The sequence below is a fragment of the Notechis scutatus genome, chromosome Z (genome assembly GCF_049901735.1).
Source record: "Notechis scutatus isolate UNSWTSFEM ecotype Mainland chromosome Z, rNotScu1.2, whole genome shotgun sequence".
NCBI classification, from domain to species: Eukaryota; Metazoa; Chordata; class Lepidosauria; order Squamata; family Elapidae; genus Notechis; species Notechis scutatus.
In genome coordinates this window covers 72014804-72038030 of record NC_142025.1, presented here as the reverse complement: position 1 = coordinate 72038030, position 23227 = coordinate 72014804, and the positions used below count along the sequence as shown (strand labels likewise).

The 23227-nt window shown below is 39.3% G+C and overlaps 1 protein-coding gene across 1 annotated transcript in view; it reads right to left on the bottom strand.

Annotated features, from left to right (window-relative positions):
• Window positions 1-4503: 4503 nt before the first annotated feature.
• Window positions 4504-23227, bottom strand: part of VOPP1 (VOPP1 WW domain binding protein) — a 65717-nt gene continuing 46993 nt past the window's right edge. The window contains exons 3-5 of the mRNA XM_026682813.2: window positions 15307-15384; window positions 13473-13609; window positions 4504-5200 (exon numbers count right to left, since the gene is read on the bottom strand). Coding sequence (XP_026538598.1) covers window positions 5019-5200; window positions 13473-13609; window positions 15307-15384 — 397 coding nt within the window. The 3' untranslated portion in view covers window positions 4504-5018. The remainder of the gene's footprint in view (window positions 5201-13472; window positions 13610-15306; window positions 15385-23227) is intronic.

The window sequence follows — 23227 nt, the reverse complement described above, 5'->3', positions numbered from 1 at the left end:
CAATAGCAGATCAAATCGGACCACTTATGGTGGAAGTTTTTAATGACATTTTACTAGCAGCCAGGATGCCGGACTCATGGAGGGGGGCACTGATTTCGCTGATCCCGAAGGAGGATACAGATCCCAGATATATAAACAATTACAGGCCGATTTCACTCCTAAATACTGATTATAAAATATTCACTTCAATTATAGCAAACAGATTAAAAAGATTGCTAAACTTGTATATACATGAAGATCAAAGCAGATTCCTTCCAACTAGGCAAATAAAGAATAATCTAAGAATAGTATTAGACGTACTAGAATTTTATGAAGCCCACCCAGAGAGACAAGTAGCATTCATGTTCTTAGATGCAGAAAAAGCTTTCGATAATTTGAATTGGCAATTTTTAATTCAAAAAAATTATAATTTGAATCTGGGTACCAAATTTGAAAATATTATAACAACTATATATGATACACAATAAGCTAATATAATAGTGAATGGGGAATGCACCCGCCCAATAAAGATAGAAAAAGGAGTGAGACAGGGTTGCCCACTTTCTCCCCTGCTCTTCATATTAGCATTAGAGACATTATTAACACGAATTAGGCGGAATTCAGATATAAAGGGATTAACAGTTAAGAAAGAGGAATATAAATTGCAAGCGTTTGCGGACGACATGATTTTCTTCCTTGAAGAACCAAAAGACAGGGGACCAAAATTGATGAGTGAATTAGAGAAATTTGGAGCAGTAGCGGGACTTAAAATAAACAAAAAAAACAACACCAAATTAATGACCAAAAACCTAACAGAAAAACAGAAAATAGAACTAGAAGAAATAATGCATATACAAGTGACAAAGAAAGTGAAATACTTAGGAATTTGGCTAACCCCACACTGTAAGACACTTAAAGAAAACAATTATGATAAACTGATACACCAGGTAAAGAAAGATTTAGAATCGTGGGGGAAACTTCAAATTTCATTACTAGGCCGAATTGCTACTATTAAAATGAACATTCTCCCTAAATTCTTGTACCTATTCCAAACGATCCCAATTAAATTACATAAAAAGTTTTTTGAAGAACTCAATAGAACAACCCTGAAATTTATTTGGCAAGGGAAAAAACCCAGAATAAATGTAAAAGCAATGCAGGATATGAAGAGCAGGGGAGGGTTAGCATTTCCAAACTGGGAGTTATACCATATGGCCACCTCATTAGTTTGGTTGAAGGATTGGGTGAATTTAACCAATAAAAGAATACTATTTCTAGAAGGCCATGATTTACAAAGGGGGTGGCACGCCTTTCTATGGGACGTAGGGAAAACCAGTCAAAAATATTTCCATAGACATTTAATTAGAGACGCACTATTAACAATTTGGAGGAAAATAAGGAAAAAACAATTTCCCTCCTTAATAGTTATTACAAACTCTTCACTTCTATTTCAGTTGAAAGACTTTAAAACATTTTACAGGATTATATACATGAAGTCCAGTGTTTTTTCTTACCTAAAAGACAACTAAAAGATAATGTAAGAGTAACTTTAAATATAATTGAATATTTTCCATAACATAGTACAAACAGATTGCATTAATCTTTCTGGATGTATCCTCCCAGTCTTCCAAACTATACAAGCCCAACATACATTCTCATCCAATTGTATTATTGCCAGAGACTCAACATACAACACAGCCAAAGAACTTACAAAAAAGCTTGGATATCTCACAGAATGGAGTGAATGTTCTATCAATTCAACATTATGGTGCTGCCACAAAATCAAAGACCTAAAAATAGAAGAAGCTGAAATTCATCAACCCTTGCTTCACTACCTACTTAATGGACAAATACAGCAACAAACCAGAACACTCATGGAATGACTACTCTCATGACTCATAGTAGTCTAAATAGCAGAGACTAATGCAGTGTCTAGAAACTACAGCCCTCCCATACATACAACCAAAAGTATGGATCTGGTATGCAGGTGACACCTTTGTTATAATGAAAAAGGTACAATTAGAAAAGACACAATCAATTTCATCCTCAATATTATTATGTTAATAATATTAACATGGGAAAAAGAAAGCAACATATTACTCTTCCTGGATATCCTCAGCAGAGGAACTGACAGCAAATTAGAAGTGTAAATCTATCATAAAACAATCTATTCTACACTAACCAAGTGCTCCATTACAAAATAACAAGCCAGTCTCTCACAAGAGGAACTGTATAAGGACATTATTCATATGAGTACATTCATACTGCAGCAACCAAGAACATCAGAAAAAGGAAACAGAATCCCTATACAACATCTTCTAATAAAAGAGATACCATACAACTTTATCAAAAGGTGCCTGACCACTCAACCTATTTCAGAACAATCAACACAAGCTATGAAAAGAAAAACACTATCATATATCAAAAATATCTCAACAACAACAAACAGACAATTACAACCATATACATCAGTATTGCACACAAAGCAAAAAAGCCAACATCTCAGAAACCATTCAATCAAATTACAACCAAATAGCATCACTGTAGTGCACAAATTAACTAAAGCCCTCCAAAATATCTTAAGTAAACCAAAAGACCCAGTAGCCAAGAAGAAAAGAACCGGAGTCATCTATAATACATAGTATAAGGATTGTACAATTATTAAGTAGGACAGGCAGGCAGAAGACCAGTAGAGCACATATATTAACACCAGCCAGCAATCAGAAGATAGATGAAAACTCCATAATCTCATAACACATGGACACATTCAACCATAGTTTCAAGTAGGTAACTATGAGCATCTTAGATCAAGCTAAATCTAAGAATTCCAGGAGTTTGTCATTTAGACAAATCAGCCATCAATAAACACATAGAAATAGCATTATAGCTGTGATGCAAGTTCTTTATATATTGTACACAAATATTTACAATAGTTTAGGTATATGTCTAAAATGTAAATGCACAAAAAGTTTCACTTTTTTTCAAAATATATTCATTTGACCAATACACAATGAAAATAACATATTCATTCAAGGTAACTGAATTAATTAATTAATTAAAATCAAAGTCTCATTTGAAAACTGCTTCCAAAAATGTCCATGTACTGAAATGGAGGTGCTTCTCAGGTACTCCTTCAGATCGTACAGATTGCCTAGAAATTTTCCATTTTTTTAAGACGGGGAAGTCCAACATTATGGATAAATGAATTGATGGATACACTATCCATTCATGTAAGCATTCATTGCATCATTTCTTCTCCCTTCATTTGAATATCACTCTGCTATCCATCATGTATAGATTAAAGGAAAGAATTTACAATTGCCTACCTTTCCCAGTTTAGCTGCAGAAACCTAGCTAAAAGAAAAGCTGTCCACATACAAACTAGTAACCTTAAGAAAATTTCATTTATTCTTTAGTGGAAACAAGATCTAGGAGCTGAGCTCCTAAATATTTCTAATGCCAGTAAAGGTAAAGATTTCCCCTGTCCAGTCATGTCTGACTTTAGGGGACGGTACTCAACTTCGTTTCTCAGACAAGGAGACCAGCGCTGTCTGAAAACATTTTCTCTGATCATGTGGCCAACATGACTATATGCCGAAGGACCTGAACACTAGTACATTCCCACCAAACTGTTATCTATTTTCTACTTGCATTTGGATGTTTTCGAACTGCTAAGTGGGCAGGAGCTGGGACAAATAACAGGAACTCACTAGTCGCACAGCGCTCAGGTCTTGAACCTGGGCTGTCAGGAGCCAAATGCAGGATATTTCAAATGAGAAAAATCTATGGAAACTGAGACTCATACTTTTGATGGGTGAGATTTATATCTGTGGATTTCTACATGATGCATTTATCATGGAGAATCTGCAATCACTTCTCAGTACCTGGCAAATCCCAATTTTAGTAAGATTTTCACTCTGAATAAATAAGTCGCCATGTAAAATTCCCCAGGAAAAAGTCATGTGGAAATAAGTCTCCAATATCAAGGAAGGAAGGAAGGAAGGAAGGAAGGAAGGAAGGAAGGAAGGAAGGAAGGAAGGAAGGAAGGAAGGAAGGAAGGAAGGAAGGAAGGAAGGAAGGAAGGAAGGAAGGAAGGAAGGAACTGAAAACAAAATGGAAATACTAACCATCTATTCTCATATATAAAAGCAAGCCCAAGTTTGTAATCAGATCATTATAACCAACCAAAGTACCTTACTGAGTTCTCCTGCTTCAGATGCACCTCTCACATCCAATTATTAAGGAATACCTATAAAAACAGCATATGCCAAAACACAGTTGTAAAAAACTCAATCAATATAAAAACTCCAAACTCCAAATCAGTATTTTTTAGACATTAATTTTTGTCTTACACTATCTTGGCAAATTACTATTGACTCTCAATACCATTTTCCATTCCATCCCAAATCAGCAATTTGCTATGATATCTGCACTCCCAAAAGAATAATGCATTTTCATATTTTTGGCAGCTCATCTTCAATAATGGTAGCATAGATTTTGTAATATTCTTTCCTCCAATGTTGGTGCTAGTGAAACAAAAGGATTTTATTCTGACATGAAAGGTTTTCCACATATTGTATTACAATTCCTCCAAGTTTATATCAATTTTTTATTTGTCTAAACTTTATTAACAAGTTCATCTGCTTCAACTAATTCAACTGCCTTCAGTCCATCATCATAGTTTTTCTCTTTTCATCTATAAAATGCTACAATATCTTCCTAGAGTTTTAAATTGTTTTGTGCTTGCTACCATTCTTTCCCTTAAACATGTTATACTACATCCAAATCACAAAGAAAATAAATTAAAAAGGTCAGCAAAGGAAATTTAAATACAGGTTTTGGAAGGGAAGCACACAAAAAAAGTTTCTCCTTTTGTATATGTCAAAACTTAATTTGTCCTGTGCTGCAAATCCATGACTATTGCCCAAATTATTCTCGTTGAAACAACAGCAAAGGATGGTAGAGTTCTGAGAAGTCTTCAGCTCAACTCATGATTCATCTCCTTTCTGACCAAGGTCCTGCTGGTTTCAATAAAGAAATTATGTGGAACATTTCACAGCCTGCTCATATGATGGGGGTGGAGTGTTGCAATAAGAAGGTGGAGGGGGATAAACTTGGTTCATTTGTGGAGACTTAGGTTGGACATGGTAACTCATGGCCATAGGATTGATCATAATTCCTTCTGGATCTGTATAATAGGCCATTCCTGGCTGCTGGACTCCTGAAAAAGAGACATAATAGAAAATATCAGAAGTTGATTAATGTTACCATGTCTAAACAAGTAATCCTGGATGATCTTCAAGCTATTCACAAGATTTTTTATATTGTATAGTTTAGAGAACATTAAATATAAAAAATACCCCATCAAAATCAGATTTCTGCAAACTGAAATAAGTGGGTCTTTTTTCTTGATAACTTAGAAATGAGACAATATTTACCTTCTTTTTGAGCTACTAATTTGATATTCATAATTGTTGCACTTGCCAAATTATATCTACAAATTATATCTTTAACGAATTATCATATATATGCTGTGGCAAAGCCTAGGTAACAGAATGTGAGACAGAACCAAGTTCAGTTCATAGAATATCTGAATAAACAGAAACTAGAATACTATAGAGAAAAGGCAGTCTTTGTTTTGAAATTAAAATTGATTTCTCAAAACTCTTCAAGAATTCATTGGACAATTATCTGGCACTTATATGGTAATTTGGCTCTATCCAGAAAACATTGCTGCAATGATTCCCCTCAGAAAAAGTGAGTGTTTTCAGATAAAGTTTTTATATTACAGTTTCATTGTAACTTTTTATTGTTATGGTCTTAGATTTTATTGGGACAATATAATTCTCTAATAATTTCATACTCTTTGTCCTATATATTTAAGCTCTTCTTTAAAAAGGGAGTACTACAAAAGATAGGATAGATCCACCATGACTTTTGACATTCAGAGAACCGCCTCTATGAAAGCATTCACCATCCTATATGATGTGATATGATGACTCCCTTCAAATAATTGAGGGTATCAATTCACCCCTTTCCACTCATGATTTACAGATGTTCATGTAATTCTGAATTATAGTCCACAGATTTGAAATCTGTAAGTAGGTAACATAACTGGGACTGGTATTTCTGGTGGCTTATTCTTCAGCAGTGGAAAGATATAGCTTCTATCACAGTAATGCATAGATAAAATAACAATTTATGCTTGAATTTGAAGTATATAGTACATATAATATATACTTAAAAAATCATTTCTTGTTCAAGGTATGGCCTCTTCAATTATATTTTTGTTTAGTACATGCTTACTACAATAACTACAAGGAGAAAAATAGATAAATGTGTTAAATTCCCTGTGTGTCATTGGAATCCTATGTGTGAGAGTGTATTTACATTTTGAGTGGACTGGCTTGATAACTGAAGGAAACCATTTGTTGTGTTTGAGTTTCTTAGAAATATTAGTGTTATTTCTTTGATTACAAATAATAATAATTTTATTCCATGGAAAAAGCAATTTAAAACAGTTGTGCTTTTATCTTCTTTTTCATTAAAGAGCCATCCCAACCTGGCACACTATGTTAAGTCTGGTGTTTGAAATTGAAATTTCAATTTGAAAATTCCAGAACAATTTAGTTTCTTTCTTTTCTATTATTTTACCTACGGTATTTGTGGTCCCAGCAGTTCTTGCTTGCGGGCAATTTTTGCAGATATTTCAATGTAGTATTATAGCTACTTTGTCATGCTGTTGTTTATAGTTAGTCTGTGTGATCTTGCAATAGCTTATTTATGTGGTTTACTGTTTCTTCAGTTTTAATGCATTCTGGCGATGTATTAAAAGAAATTTCTTAATAGCAAATTTCAAATAGCAAATCTGTCTGCTTTGGATGGACTCTCCTTTACTGGAGATATGTAAGTTGAACAACTATGGTTTTAACTTGCATTGAGATAGCGTAGATGGCCTTCAAGCAGTTTTTTAAAACTTTTTACAAGTATGATCCTTTGGAGTCACATCATTCATTCATGGCACAAATTTTGCCTTGAAGTTGTACTTCTTCAACCTGCCTCTTAAGTTTTTTAAGATGTCTGACAGATTTCATAAAGTAATGCATTAGATTACCTTACAATCAAATCAGTGAAGGCCTGGCAGTAGTTACTGAAATAATTACTATATTATTGAGTTATAGGTGTAAATGGGCGTTGGTTCTTACCTGACACGCCATTTCTCTGGAGCCGTGAGGATCATCCAGAGAGTGGGGAGGTGCTTCAGTCTGCGTCGTTGTAGGCTGAGCTTAATTACTGAGGATTGCTCCGCCCTTCACCACGTGGCTGCCTTGCAATCCCCAGTTTACGCCGAAGTCGAGTGAAGAGAAGATCTTGCTCTCATCTTACTATGCTAAAGGGTTTATTGGCGAAACAAGACCCCACCAGACGGAAAACTTAATAGGGTGGGGCTGGATGATCCTCACGGCTCCAGAGAAATGGCGTGTCAGGTAAGAACCAACGCCCATTCTCCTGGGAGCCGTTCGGATCATCCAGAGAGTGGGACATATCAAAGCTTGGCTGTCCTACGAGAGGGAGTCCGTCTGGTCCTGCAATCTCTGCGGTTCCGTGAGGACTCGCTGGAGGACTCGTCTACCAAACGAAGCCTCCGCCGAAGCAAATATGTCGATCTTATAATATCTAATAAAGGGAGATGGGGAGGCCCAAGTGGCGCCCGACAAACGTCAGCAATTGGAACCTGGGTGGCCCAAGTAGCCGAGGTAGCAGCACTTCTGGTGGAGTGTGCCGTTATTCCGCTGGGAATGGGCAGGGCCTGGGACAGGTAAGCTTGGGAAATAGTAGCTCTAATCCAGCGGCCGATGGTTGACGGGGACACTTTGTGGCCTAACGATTTGGGCTGAAAGGAAAGGAATAGGGATTCGGATCTCCTGAAGGGCTGGAGTACGTTTAATGTAAATGTAGAGGGCCTGTCTTACGCCTAGGGTATGCCAAGGCTTCTCCCTTTCCCGCGAGGGATTGGGGCAGAAGTTCGGAAGTGTGAGTTCCTGTGCCCTGTGGAAGGCTGAGTTGACCTTGGGCAAGAAGGTAGGATCCGGCCGGAGAACTACCCGGTCGGCATGGAAGATGCAAAGGTCCTTCCTCACCGACAAGGCCGCTATCTCTGATATTCGGCGAGCCGGAAGGTATGGCCACCAGAAACACAACCTTGAATGTTAGGAACTGGAGAGTGGATTCCCTGAGCGGCTCAAAGGGGTGTTTGGTAAGGGCCACAAGGACCTTATTGAGGTCCCAAGTGGGGTATCTGTGAACTGATGGGAACACAGGTATTGGCTCCCCTGAGGAATGCCCTAATGCGAGGGTGGAGGGAAAGGGACCCCAGATTGCCACAAGCAATGACGGTTGAAAGGGGCTGCGACCTGACGCCTCAGGGTGTTCGGAGAAAGACCTTTCCTCAGACCCTCTGGAGGAATTCCAACACTTGAGCTATGGAAGGGGAAAGCGGGTTGACCTGGAAACCCTGGCACCACTTGCAGAAACTATTCCAAGTGGCATTAAAGATTCGGGCTGTGGAGGGTCGCCTGGCGGCTAGGATGGTATCAATAACCTAGTCCGAAACTGCTCCTTTCTTAAACGCTCCCGCTCAACCTCCAAACAGCTCGCTGGAGCCACTGCGGGTCCGGGTGCTGGAGGGGACCCTGAGAAAGGAATCCTGTTCGGAGGAATTTCCCAGGGAGGGGCCATCGATAGGTTGCGGAGGTCCGCGAACCATGGGCGCCTGGGCCAGTAGAGTGCCACCAGAATCAGTTCTGCTGTCTCGGAGATGAGCTTCTGGATGACCCTGAGTACCAGGGCTACGGAGGGAGGAGAGCATATAGAAGCCCTGTGGGCCAGGGGCACGGAGGGCGTTGTAGTTCTCGGCCCCGTGGGAGGGGTACCTCGAGAAAAACCTGGGGAGTTGAGTGGTGAGGGGGATGCGAGGAGGTCCACTGACGGGAGGCCGAACAGCCCGGTCGCCTCCCTGAACAGTGACGGGTGGAGGCGCCACTCGGACTGGTCCCCCGTGGTCCTGCTCAACCAGTCTGCTTGGGTGTTTAAGTCCCCTGAGATGTGCTCGGCTTTGAGAGAGAGGAGATTGCGCTCCGCCCAACGGCAGAGGCGCTCGGCTCTCTCATCAAACGGATGGATTGGGTGCCCCCTTGTCGGTTGACAAGGGCCTTGGCGGTGATGTTGTCCGTAAGTATAAGGACATGCCGCGCACGTACCTGAGGGAGGAAGTGGCGTAGGCCCAGGTGGATGGCGCGGAGTTCCAACCAGTTTATACTGCATGCCCGTTCTACCTGAGACCATCTGCCCTGTGTCGAAAGCGAGTGGATGTGGCGCCCCCTCCGGACAGGCTGGCGTCTGTGGTGAGGGTGAGGCGTTGGGGCTTCTTGAGGCCATGTCCCTGTTGATGGCGGGACTGGTCCACCAGAGGAGAGACGTGAGGACCTTTGAAGGCACCTTGACCGTGGCCTTTGAATTGCTACTGCCGGACCGTTGGAACAGAAGCAGGAACCACTGTAGGGACCTGGTGTGTAACCGGGCCCAGGGAACGATGGAAATACATGAGACCATTTTACCTAGTAGCTTAGACAGATCCAAAAGTGTTACCCTTATTGAACGTCTGATGTCTGTGATGGTTTCCTGAATGCTAAGGAATCTTTCCGAGGAAGGGAAACCTTTCCCGAACTGAGTCAATGACGGCCCCCAAGTGGGTGATCCGTGTAGAAGGTAACAGTTGGCTCTTTTTCCAGTTACCGGAAACCTATGGTCTTGGAGGGCAGAGAGGGTAGCTCTGACATCCTTCTCTGCTTGGAGTCTGGAGTGGGACAGGATGAGGATGTCATCCAGGTAACAATGGAGACGAACCGGAAGGTTCCTGAGGTGGGCCGCCAGAGCCGCGAGGACCCTAGTGAAGGTCCTCGGGTTAGAGGCCATCCCAAAGGGAATGGCCACATATTGGAAGTGGTGGTGGTTGTAGCAGAATCTGAGGAATATGGAATGGGAGGGCCGGATTGGAATGTGGAGATACGCCTCTGAAGGTCTATAGAGGCTAGCCAATCCCCTGTCTGATGCCCAGGAGAATGGACTGCAGGGTGTGCATCTTAAACCTGCGGTAAATCAGGTAACGGTTGAGGCGTTTCAGGTCTAGAATAGCCCTCCATCCCCCTGAGGATTTGGGGACCACGAAGAGGTGAGAGTGAAACCCCTGCCCCCGCTGGGATGATGGGACGGGTTGTATGGCCTGTATGCTAAAGAGATGCTGAATGGCTGAATCCATTAAGTTGCGTTTAGTGGGGTCCCTCGAAGGGGGATGCCATAAAGAAGTCAGGGGTGTGCGCTGGAATTCAAGCGCGAGACCAAGTCTGATGGTGTCCCGGACCCGGCATCGGAAGTGGAGGAATCCCATCGGTCAGCGAAATGCTTGAGGCGTCCGCCGATGGGAAGGGAGGGACGAGGTCTATCTGGTGCGCCGGAAGGGCTACCCTCCGGAGCCCCTGAAGGGACGTCTGTAGCTGCCGCCCCTCCTGTTCCTGTCACCTGGATCGGCTCGATCCTGGGGCTGGAATGGCCGGAAGGAGGGAGTCTCGGATACCTGGGCTGGAAAGATGACTGGTAGAAGGGTCGGGAGGGACCTCTCCGAAAGGGCTGGGGGGCTCTTGACTCTGACCTCCGAAAAGGGGGAAGAAATTTTTCTTACTTGGGTTCGGATAGCAATGGCTCCAGGGCGGCACCAAAGAGTCTGTCCCTCTTAATGGGGCCAGTGGCCAGCTTAACCTTGTTTTTTATGTCCGCCTGCCAGTGCTTGAGCCAGAGCAGGCGGCGAGCTGTAACGTGAGAGGATATCGCTCGGGCGGAGGACTTCACCGCGTGGTAGGTGGCGTCGGCCGAGAATTCTGCTGCGGCCGTCAACTTTGCGATTTCCTGATGTGCCCTTGTGTTAGAGGGGGAACATGCTGTTTCACTTGGCGGAGCCACCGGATCGAGGACCTGGTGAAAGGGAAGCGGCCATGGCCGATCTAATGGCCCAGGTGTCGGCCTGATGAGTCCTACGTAAGGCCAGTTCGGACCTTTTGTGCTCGGGTTTCAGGCTTCCAGGGGGTCACTGGAAGAGGACGAGGATACTGAACCAACGAAGGGCTTGTCTACCTCGGGAGTGTTAAGCAAGTTGCAAAAGCTCAGCTCGAGGTTAAAGAACCTCTTGTCCTGGCTGGATGGGGCAGGGGAAGCTCTTGTAGAGTCCAATTGGTCTGAAACTAGGTCGTGGAATATGGGTGGGGCCGGAATAACCTTCGCCTCCACCACGGGCTGCCTAAAAATGGCGTCCTCTTGTCCCTCTGCCGGGGCGGGGAGAGCCGGAGAGGACTGAACGACAGGCCAGAAATGTTCTTGGCCTTAAAGAGTAGTGATTAAGCATGTGTGGCTTGAACAAACCCAGAAGGTGGGTTGATCGGGAGTGAGGCCCTCGTCCTCGGACATGTCTCCTTCTATCGGGCCTATCTCCGATAGGGGTTCCCCTTGTGTAGACCCCCATTCAAGATCCTCCTCCTCCCCGAACCTATCCAGGTCCTCTATAGCCTCCTCCATTTCCCCTTCTGGGAGGGGGCTGTCCCCCCATAAAGGTACCTGACCATGGGTAGGGTCCAATCTAGGCGAGGACCTGACTGATGGCGAGTCGTGTTCGGGCGCCATCGAGGGGGGACCGGACCTGTACATCTGTTGAATGCCCTCTGCTATCCCCTGGCGGATAGCCCGTTCCATCCATGCCTACATGAGCGCAGAAATCTCGACAGTGGCAGCCTCCTCCTGGCGCCGACCAGCGGCCGTGGGCGTGAAAGTACTTCGGCCGTCTGGCTGTTGATTCGGGGACCTGGCGTCCCAGAGATAAGCTGCGCCTGGAGAGGGAAGAACAATCTGGGGGAGGGGGGGTGTCTGGAGGTAGAAGGAATGGAGGGTGGGAGGGCTGGGGGCACTGTTTGTGCCTTTCTAGATCGCCTGTCAAATTCTTTCTCCAGTGCCCTATGACGCCTTAGGGCGTCTCTCTGAGAAGCCTTGGAAGTTTCCTTAGGGGCTTCCTTAGCCTGTCTGCGCAGGTGGTAGGACTTAGATCTGGCCTTCAAAGAAGAGCCTCTAGTGGAATTGTCATCTGCCATTATAGAAGAAAGGACTCTAGCTCCAATTTAAGGCGGTTGGCTCGCCAAGGTTTCGGCCTACAACAAAGGCGGGGTGTCCTTTCAGCTGGCCCGCGCCCCCCTTTTGGAATTTAGATATGTAAGTTCTACAATATTATTATTGTTATAATTATTAATATAAATATATATACATGCGTATAAGCACTGTATATGTAATCCAATCAGTGTTGGTAATGCGTTATTGCCATGTACCAATAATATATATGAAAATATATACATACCTCAGAAAACATATATATGTATATGTATATAGTTATGTATCATTATCATCATTATCATCATTATTATTATTATTATTATTATTATTATTATTATTATTATTATTATTATTATTATTATTATTATTATTAATTTTTAATAATAATACTTTTTGACAAGAAATAAACCGGGACCTGTTCAGCGCTCCCAGGAGGGAGTGACCCCAGATACGGTGTTAAATTCTCCAATTGTCCAAATGAACGCCTGAGGCTGAAGTGAGGCCTCTGGCAGCTGGAGCTCCCAGGCAACCACCGGGAGGGATAGGCTGCAATTCCCTGCCCTGAGCTGCTGCGGAAAGCCAACAATTTGCCAATATCTAAGAATGCAGTAAGTTCTCACAGGCTGGGAGGCCTATGATTAGAAGACTAGTTTCTTCGCAGTCGCAGAGGCCTGTTACAAAACGCCCGAAAACGTGGCGGCGCCCAAAATGGCGGCCGCCCACGATCCCTTTAAAAACGGGCCGCTCAGGGCAAGACTAAGCCTCTCCGGCAAACCTGGAGGCCGAGAGAGGCAGCGAGACAATTTTTTCGCCTTTTGGGGCGATCGGGCGTCATGGGGGGATCACCAGCTACGCTTATCAGCGCGATCGAGTGGAGCCGCTACAATAGCGGCGCGAAAAAGCGGCAGGAAAGGAGCCGAATTGGAAGGGGGGGGAGGATTGGCGCCGGAGCGCGAAAGCCGCCCGCTCCCTATCCCCCCTGGGGGCGAAGAACGCGCTCCCCTGCTATAGCCACCCCAATTGCGCAGAGGCTAAGGAGAACCGAAACGCAAGGCAAACCTTTTCTATAGCTGTTAAAAAGGAACTTGAATCGGCCAAAGAGTGGAGAAATGCACAGCCTAATCTCACGAAGGCTGAGCGTAAACTGGGGATTGCAAGGCAGCCACGTGGTGAAGGGCGGAGCAATCCTCAGTAATTAAGCTCAGCCTACAACGACGCAGACTGAAGCACCTCCCCACTCTCTGGATGATCCGAACGGCTCCCAGGAGAACAATGTAATCTCTAACCTGGTGTATTGGAATTAACTGGTCGAGTGAATGACACATTATAAGTTGTTTCATCAACCAGTGGTGAAGGATACATCCGTCTTCGGATAAAGAAACCAGCTCCACAGCAAAATAGAACTCCCATCATCAAAAGGAACCTGAGCAGAAAAAGAGAAACAGGTTAAAAAAACTTTAATTATGTACAAAATTTACTATATAATTAATTATTGATTCCAATACAAGTAATTAATCTGATGGTCAATAAATCTAAATGATTTATTGACCATCTTAATCTAGAGAAAATGGGGGGGGGGAATTGACTGCTTCAAGTTCCGTTTAGGCAGAGTATATAAATTTCAACTTGCTTAGCAAAAATATTTTGGTCCCTAGAGCTCTCCCAAGTTGGCCAAATATTTGAGCATTTTGGAGGTGAAAATATATTAAGAGTTTTTCCCACAAACTTTCCATATCTCAAAGACCATCTGGGACAGAGGTGGGATTCAAATAATTTAACAACCAGTTCTCTGCCCTAATAATTTCTTCCAACAACCAGTTAACCAAACTGCTCAGAAACTTAACAACCGGTTCTCCTGAAGTGGTGCGAACTGGCTGAATCCCACCACTGATCTGGGACAATGAAACTAATAATTTTTGCATGTTCACATAACAGCCATCTGGTCTAAACTTTGAGGACTGCTCAATCCCAAGTTGGTTTGAGGGAGAGGAAGACTGGGTGAAACCAGGCTCAATAGCAATAACTGTGAGAGGGATATTGGAGTCTTAGTGGACAACCAGCTAAATATGAGCCAGCAGTGTGCAGCAGCAGCCAAACAAGCTAATGCAATCCTAAATTGTATTAACAGGGGGATACAATCAAGGGAGGTACTAATATCACTCTATAAATCCTTAGTAAGACCACACCTAGAGTACTGCATCCAGTTTTGTTCACCACATTATAAAAAAGATGTTGAGACTCTAGAAAAAGTACAGAGAAGAGCAACCAGGATGATTAGGGAACTGGAGACTAAAACATATGAAGAACAGTTACAGGAACTGGGCTTGACTAGCCTAGTGAAGAGAAGGACCAGGGGAGACACGATAACAGTCTTCCAATATTTGAGGGGCTGCCACAGAGAGGAAGGGGTCAAGCTATTTTCTAAAGCGCCTGTAGGCCAGACAAGGAATAATGGATGGGAACTGAACAAGGTGAGATTTAACCTGGAAATGAGGAGAAACTTTCTGACAATGAGAACTATCAACCAATGGAACACCTTGCCCTTGGAAGTTGTGGGAGTGCCATCACTTGAGACTTTCAAGAAGAGATTGGACTGCCATCTGTCAGAAATGGTGTAGGGTCTCCTGCTTGGGCGGGGGATTGGACTAGATGACCTACAAGGTCCCTTCCAACTCTGATTATCTGTTATCTTCTGATCTTTAGGGAGTTAAAGACTGCATCTAAAAGAAAGAAGGGATGACCAGAGGGAGACTTCATGATATGGAAAAGGTGCCTGCCTTAATGCTATTCACTCATTCTAAGATTGTACACGCATAAAAGAAAACTCTGACTCTTGTGCCAGATTTAATCTTCTATTCTTTTTATACCCATTTACTTCACTGGATACTATGGCCCACTTGACTGAATGAAGCTTACTTATATGAAGGCAGGTATAGGTTGTAAATCATCTGTCATAGTTAAATCATCTGTCATAGTTAGTAATTCTTATCTGACTGATTTAGGAAACATCAGATGGGGGAGTGCTGCCTTAGGCACTTAAATTCATTTTCATAGTAAATTAACCACAAAGGTAGGCTTCATGGATATCACATTAACTTTGCTAGTTGCTTACCAACTTACCAAAAATACCATAGTCGCTGGATCGACAGACTTCTCACGCAACATCTTGAACCACAACAATCTTCATAGGATCGACATCTGAATAAAAAAGACATTTGGGGATAGCAATGGAAAAACTTAAAAAAACTAACATCCAGATGTTTATACTGGATTTGGCATTTTTGTTCACCTATCAAGTCCTTATCAAGAACCTGGGATAGGCAGATGTTGCTATTTAATAACATTAGAAATAACATATTTATATGGATATAAGCTGTTCCAAGTAAAGCTGCCTTTTGCAATTATTGGTCACTTTTTTCTGTACTCAAATTATCCCTCTATTTAGTACCAGTTTAAATGGAAAGGAAAAATACATATTCCCAAACTTCATATAGTAAGTTGTTATGTTGTTGGCTTAGCACTACAGGAATTTCACTATAAATATTCCCCGGTGAAATCTTTTTTTTAGGCTATATGCCAGTGGAGAGATCTCAAAATCACCTTACATTGGTTTTGTAATAGGAAAGTTTTTCTGCTCATGATATAGACAATGAAGTCTAAGGCTGGATAGAAAGAAGCACTGCCCAAAGTATTTAATTACAATAAAAAAAACCTTCAGAAACATAGATTTACTATGAAGCAACTATATGAAGAGCTATAAGCCATGTGATATTTAGATGTTGTTTTCCGCAGACATTGTATATTTTTACCACCACCACTCTGATTTTCCCAACTTGCTCTATAAGACCTGTGTGGGAGGAAAGGATCTTCTTTATTTTTTCTTCTATAGTAGGTTATGAGGATCTGGCATGTCTGTGAGTGTGGGTACATGTGTATCATTCTGTTGCCTAACTTCGCTGCAAATAGCAGCAAAAAGAAAGGAAAAGAAATACAAATCAGTATTCAACATTATGAGCAATTTAGTCCTCAGTGGCTCCCTACATATAAGCATGCCATTTCTAAGTTTCAAAAATCCAAATAATTTCAATATGACAACTTTTTTTCTCTTTCCTTCTCTTACACACGCGCGCACACACACACACACACACACCTGCATGTGCATACACACACACACAAAGACAGATATAACAGTTTTATTTGCCAGGGAAATGAATTGTAAAATTAAATGGCTGTGCTTATGGAAAATTGTGTGTGCCATGCTGGACTTTGTAGAAGTAGACTAACTAAATTAAATAACTAAAATTAGAATATTTCAAGAGTGCCTTCAATTTCAAGATAAAACAAAAATACCGGTAAATCAGCAAAATACCGGTTCCTGCAATATTGTCTGCAAACATGGACAGATTCTTCTGATTCAATCAGAATTTAGTGACATTTACAGCAGGGTTAATTTTTCAATATGCTGAAAAATGGCAACAAGGAAAACGCGACAAGATCAAGAGGGTGCCATTAAATTAAATAGAAATTTCTCTCTCTTTTTCCCTACCCCCCCCCTTTTTCCCAATAACCTGCATTGGCATAAAATAAAAAAATAAAATAAGAGGAAAAAGATATGCTGGATATATTGTTACCATGAATTATTTATAAAGAAAATGAAAGGAGGATCTAAACAAACAAATAAACCAATGACCATTAGTTTTTCAATATTAATGTCACCTTTAAACAGGAGCAAAAAGATGATTCCTGTTTTTCCCATTCTATTAGAATATATTTATTTGCTTATTTATTACAACAAATAATATTAATAAATATATTAATATAATAATATATTATTATTTATTTAGTTATTACAAATATTATACTGCCACACTCAGAAGCTCTGGGAACAAAAACTTTTTGAAATTATAATCTTTTTTTTTATTATAAGTTTTTTATTTTCATACAGTCATTCCATCTTCAGTTGAACAGTGTGTTGTCTGGTACAAACATCTTTGTTAAACAATAATCAAAATTATAACATCCTTCATTACATATTAATTCTGCATCTTTAACATAGTAATATCCACCTATTAATTATATTAATTAATTATACAATATTAATATGGTAATATTCAACGTTAGTCATCATATTAACTTATCACTTTTAACACATCATCTTTATTTTGTTTACCTATTTCTAACTTCCATTTCTATTAACTATTGATAGAATAAATCTCATACCATATAATATACAGTTTGCTCTTTCTCTTGTATTGACAGTGTTAATTTATTCATTTCCTCACATTCTAGTATTTTCCGAATCACATTCTCATCTGTAGATATCTCTTCATTCTTCCAACTTTGTGCAAATACAATTTTGGCTGCAGTCAATATATGAATAACTAAATATGCACTTTCCTTACTATATTCTTCGGGTAGAATCCCCAATATAAATATTTCTGGTTTTAAATCAATATGTTGTTTTATCATTTTTTCTTACCATGTCTGTATTTTGGTTCAATATTTTTTTTGCTTTTGAACAGGTCCACCACATATGATAGTATGACCCAGGTATCTGGTGACACTTCCGACATTTAGCCAATTTATCTTTAAACATCCTTGCTAGATGTACTGGCATGAAATGCCATCTATAAAACATCTTGTATAAATTTTCTTTCTATGCAGTTGACATTGTTAATTTATAATTCCTATCCCACAGTTTTTGCCATTTATCTAGTTCAATTGTGTGACCAATTTTTTTTGAAATTATAATCTTCAATAATTTACAATCATAAAACTCAACCAAAAACACATAATCAATTAAAACAATATTTAAATTAAACAAAAATTGCTTAAACTAAGGTTTAAGCAAAGATGAAACAATAGCCTAGCTAATTAATGCATTCAGTTCTATGCACGCCTACAAGCAACTAACACAGAATGTTCTTTAGAGGAGTGCCATTGAAAACGCTTGTCTCTTCATCCAGAGGGTAAATACAAGGAGAAAAAGAAAAAAACCTAGAGAAGATCAAAAAGTACTGGCCATTTGTATGACTCATCTTCTCTTACCAGTTCCAGAGGTGCTAAACAGAACTACTTTGAAGACGCAAATAAACCAGGTAGATGGTTAGCATACAAATTGAGAAAGGAGAAAGAATCAAGGAAAATATTGCAATTAACAGATGACCAAGGCCAAGTTTGCTATGGTAGTAAAGAGAAGAAGGAAATCATTTGAGACTTCTATGGGAAACTATATATGCAAGAGAATATTGATGAGGAAAGAGTTAAACAGTACTTACAGAATGCTAATTTCCCTCAGATACCTAAAGAGATTGAAACAATGTTAGAAAGCAATATAACGATGATGGAGTTAACTGAAGCACTCAAGAAGCAAAATAATGGAAAGGCACCAGGCCCAGATGGACTTCCAGCAGAATTTTACAAAACATTACAAGAATCGTTGAATTTTCCATTGCTAGAAGTTATGAATGAAGTTATGTTAAAGAAGAAGATACCTAAATCATGGTCAGAAGCCTATATTACACTTATTCCAAAAGAGGAGGCCAATCTATTACAAATTAAGAACTATAGACCTATTTCTCTACTAAATGCAGATTATAAAATCTTTGCTTCAATATTGGCAGACAGACTTTAAAAAATATCTAAATAATTTTATTCATCCTGATCAAAATGGATTTCTGCCAGAGACAAATTAAAGATAATATGAGAGTAATCTTGGACACCTTGGAATACTACGAGGCACATCCTGAAAAACAAATGGCTCTGATATTTCTAGATGCACAGAAGTCATTTGATAATGTGAATTGGCGATTCGTGTTATTACTGTTGGAACAGATGGGCTTTGCTAGAAAATTTATTCAAGCAATAGAAGCTATAAACTACAAGCAAATGGCAAAGGTAATGATAGAGGGAGAACTGACAGACTCTATCAATATAAGAAAAGGAACAAGACAAGGGTGCCCACTATCACCTTTGTTGTTTGTGTTAACGTTGGAAGTGCTAAACAGAAATATTAGAAATGAAAAGAATATAAAAGGAATGAAAATCAAAAAGGAAGAATTTAAGCTGCAAGCATTTGCAGATGATCTGGTTTTCATCTTAGAAGACCCTCTAGAAACAGCACCAAAATTGATAGAAAAGATAGAGACATATGGAAAGGTGGCTGGTTTGAAAATAAATAAAGATAAGACAAAGATCTTGACAAAGAATATGCTATTAAGACAAAAGGAAGAACTGGCAGACCTATTGAAAATTCAGGTCACGAATAAGATCAAGTACTTGGGGATATATTTGACAGCAAGATGTAGTACACTAAAAGAGAATAATTATATCAAACTTAAACAGCAGATAGCGCTAGATCTGGCAAAATGGGAAAATTTACAACTGTCACTAATAGGGAGAATATCAACAATCAAAATGAATATATTACCCAGAATTTTATATTTGTTTCAAACAATTCCAATTAGGCTTGGAAAAGATTACTTTGAAGATTTAAATAAAATTGTGTTGAAATATATATGGCAAGGTAAGAAAGCGAGAATAAAGTTAAAACTTTTGCAAGATGCTAGAATTAGAGGAGGATTTAGTTTGCCTAATTGGGAGTTGTATTATCAAGCTACAAATCTGATGTGGGTTAAGGAATGGATAACACTAAGAAATACTAGATTGTTGACATTAGAAGGACATGATTTGTTGTTGGGGTGGCATGCTTTTTTATGGTATAAAGGAACTAAAACACAGGGGTATTTTAGAAGACATTATATATGGGAGTCTCTGTGGTTAAACTGGGAGAAGATTAAAAGACAATGTTATTTGAAAATTCCAGTCTGGCTATCGACTATTGAAGCATTTTCTTATCCTATAATATACAAAAACAAACAAACAGTTAGATATGGTGAAATATTGAATGAAAAGGGTGAACTCAAATCTATACAAAAACTAGAGGAACAAGGTAAAAAGATGAATTGGTTTTCATATGCGCAAATACATTCAAGGTATGATAAAGATTCTAAAATGGAAGGTTTCTATGATAAATTGACTGATTTAGATAAGATTTTGACAGGTACTGATGAAAAGGTGATTAAAAATTGTATGGATATTTATTAGAAATTAAATTAGAAGAAGAACAAGTTAAAGAAACTATGATTGCTTGGGGGAAGAATTTTGGATATGGGATTGATTTAGAGAAATGGCAAAAACTGTGGTCTCAAAATTATAAAATGACAATGTCAACAGCATATAAAGAAAATTTGTATGTTTTACAGGTGGCATTTTCACCCGACCAGAATAGCAAGAATGTTCAAGAATACATCCGAAAAATGTTGGAAATGTCATCAGACACCTGGCTCGTATTACCATATGTGGTGGACTTGTGCGGATGCTAAAAAAATACTGGACTAAAATCCACATGTGGTTGGAAAAAATGACAAAAAAAACATATAGACTTGAAGCCAGAGATATTTTTATTGGGAATTTTACCTGAAAGATATAGTAAAGACTTGAAATATCTGATTGTAAATGTATTAGCAGTGGCTAAGATTGTATTTGCCAAAAACTGGAAAAATGAGAAAACACCATCACAGGAGGAAATCATTAAGAAAATATTGGAATGTGCTGAAATGAGTAGATTGACATTTGAAATTAGAGAACAAGAGGATAAACAATTTTATAAAATTTGGGATCTATTCTATCAATGGTTAGACAATAAAATACAGTAATGAAATATGTAGACTTTTAGAAAATAATAAATATATAAAGATGTACTTCTTTCTTATTATATCTACAAAATGATTTTAGGATAGATTTGGGATGATAATATGAACTGTTATAAAACAAACTAAGTAAATTATGATTATCTTGTAAAACATGAATGAATAAAGGTATAGTCAAATGATTGATTAATAATGATACTAAGGTATTTAATTTTTGATTGAAAATACGAGATTATATGCAATGTAATTGAAGACTACGAAATGGAAGCACAAAACAATTTGTAAACCAACCGGCACACTGTATGTATACATATGGAAGATGGCTTGATGTTTTGTTTTGTTTTTCCAACAAATTTTATTAGTTTTACAAAAACAATACACAAACAATCAAGGCATAATAACATAAAAAATCCTTTCCAAGAAAACCAATAGAGCGTACAAAATAGTTCCAAATTGTAATATAGATATTTACATTATCTATTCAACTTTGTATCTTATCCCAACTTCTCCTTTTCATTCTGTTATCCAAATTATATTTCTTGCTAATTAAAGTTTTATTGCCTTTCATAAACAATACACAAACGTACAAAACATAAAACATAAAAAACAAAAAACAAACATAAAACATCTTTTCTGAAGGCTGTTTGATCCCGGGATAAAAACTCTTCGCACAGACACAAGTTCAAAAATCATATTTACTTTATATATCATTCCATATCTTATTACCATTTTCAACTTTCTATATAGCTTCTTCCCTCTTTTATCTTTCTTAATTTTGTTTTATTTATCTTATCTCAATTCAGTTCATAATACTTATCATTCTTTGTCTGTTCTGTTTCCATCTATCCATTCATCTTTTCTCTTTTAATATACTTCTCCTGTACACTGATTGGAGTGATGCCTTTGACTCATTCCCCTAGCTTAAAATTACTTAATATAACACTTAATTTATATTGGGATTCTGTTTAGTACATTCTAAAGTTACACAATAAATTTTATGACAATAACTAATAAAATCATATATAACCACTATCCATATCATTAAAAAGCTAATCATATATATTAATACTCATTTATATCTTAAGCATTTTACTCTAAATACACATATAAAAACACAATCTTATGTACCTTCCAGAATCCCTTTTTCAATTAGAATTACCCATTGTCTCTAAATAAGCTTTGTTTCTTTAAGTCTTGCTTCCCACCATTAAGGCTTCTCATCCCCTCCTTTCTCTCTTGCTTATTCTTCTCCTTGCCCTTTTTACCCCTTTGTCTCTTCTCCTCCCTTTTCTTACTCCCTTTCTGTTGTTTTCTAACCTTGTATCCACCTTTCATCTCCTTTTTCTCTTTTTTGGTTGTTTTTTCAAACCTTAAAATCTCCTTTTTCTTTTCCTCTTTCTCCTCCTCCCCAAAAAGAACCCATTGTTCATCAAAGATGGCTTCTTCTTCTCCTTTGTCCCAGTCGTCCTGCTGCGTAGTCAACTTTTCATAAGTGCATACCGCCATTTCTAAAAATTGAAATAGAGTGCCCAAAGTATCTTTTCCATCTTGTTTTTCTTTTTTATATTTTTTATATTCAATTTTTAGTTCATCCACAAGTGATGCCATCGTGAAGAGAAAAACTTTTTCCAAAACAACCACCCAAGTATTTTTAATCAAAAATTCCAAAGTTACCAAAGTTCTTTCTTCTCTTTCTCTTTCTGGGGTTACTGTTTAATCAAAGAGATCCAATTACAATATATATTTCTTTAAAGTTCTAGGCAATCTCCTCCTTTTTCAACTTCTGCTCCAATTTTTTTTCCTCTTCCTTCCCACTTACAACAACAATTTTCTTTTAAGTATTCAGAAATCCATACCTCCAATAAGGGTTTTCCGATTTCTTAAGTTATTAAATCAAATGTCCAGGAATCCTTTATCCCTTGGCTTTAACTTTCAAAAGAATTTACCTTGAGTGCTCAAATAAATTTTCCAAATCTTCATCTGCTGTTTCTATGGGGTGGGAGAGTTAAGAAAAAAAAAGTTTTTTTCCCCCTTGACAGCTTTCTCCGCCGCTTTCCGATCTTCTTAGGGATACAATGTATCTTCCAGCAATTCAAACGATTCAGTTTCCAGGGTGTTTAAAAGTTGTTGATTGACCCGGCTCAAACAGCACTTTCACTTTTCCTGCTTCCTCCAGCACAATCTTACCCGGCTGCCGGCTTCTTCATGGCGGCCATTACTGACCGCCGCTCCACCACCTCAGGAAAAAGGGGTTTTTCCGGACGAGGAGGGGGTCTGCGACACCCCCAACCCCCTGTCCAGCTCCCCTCTCTCTTCGGCTGCCTCTACAG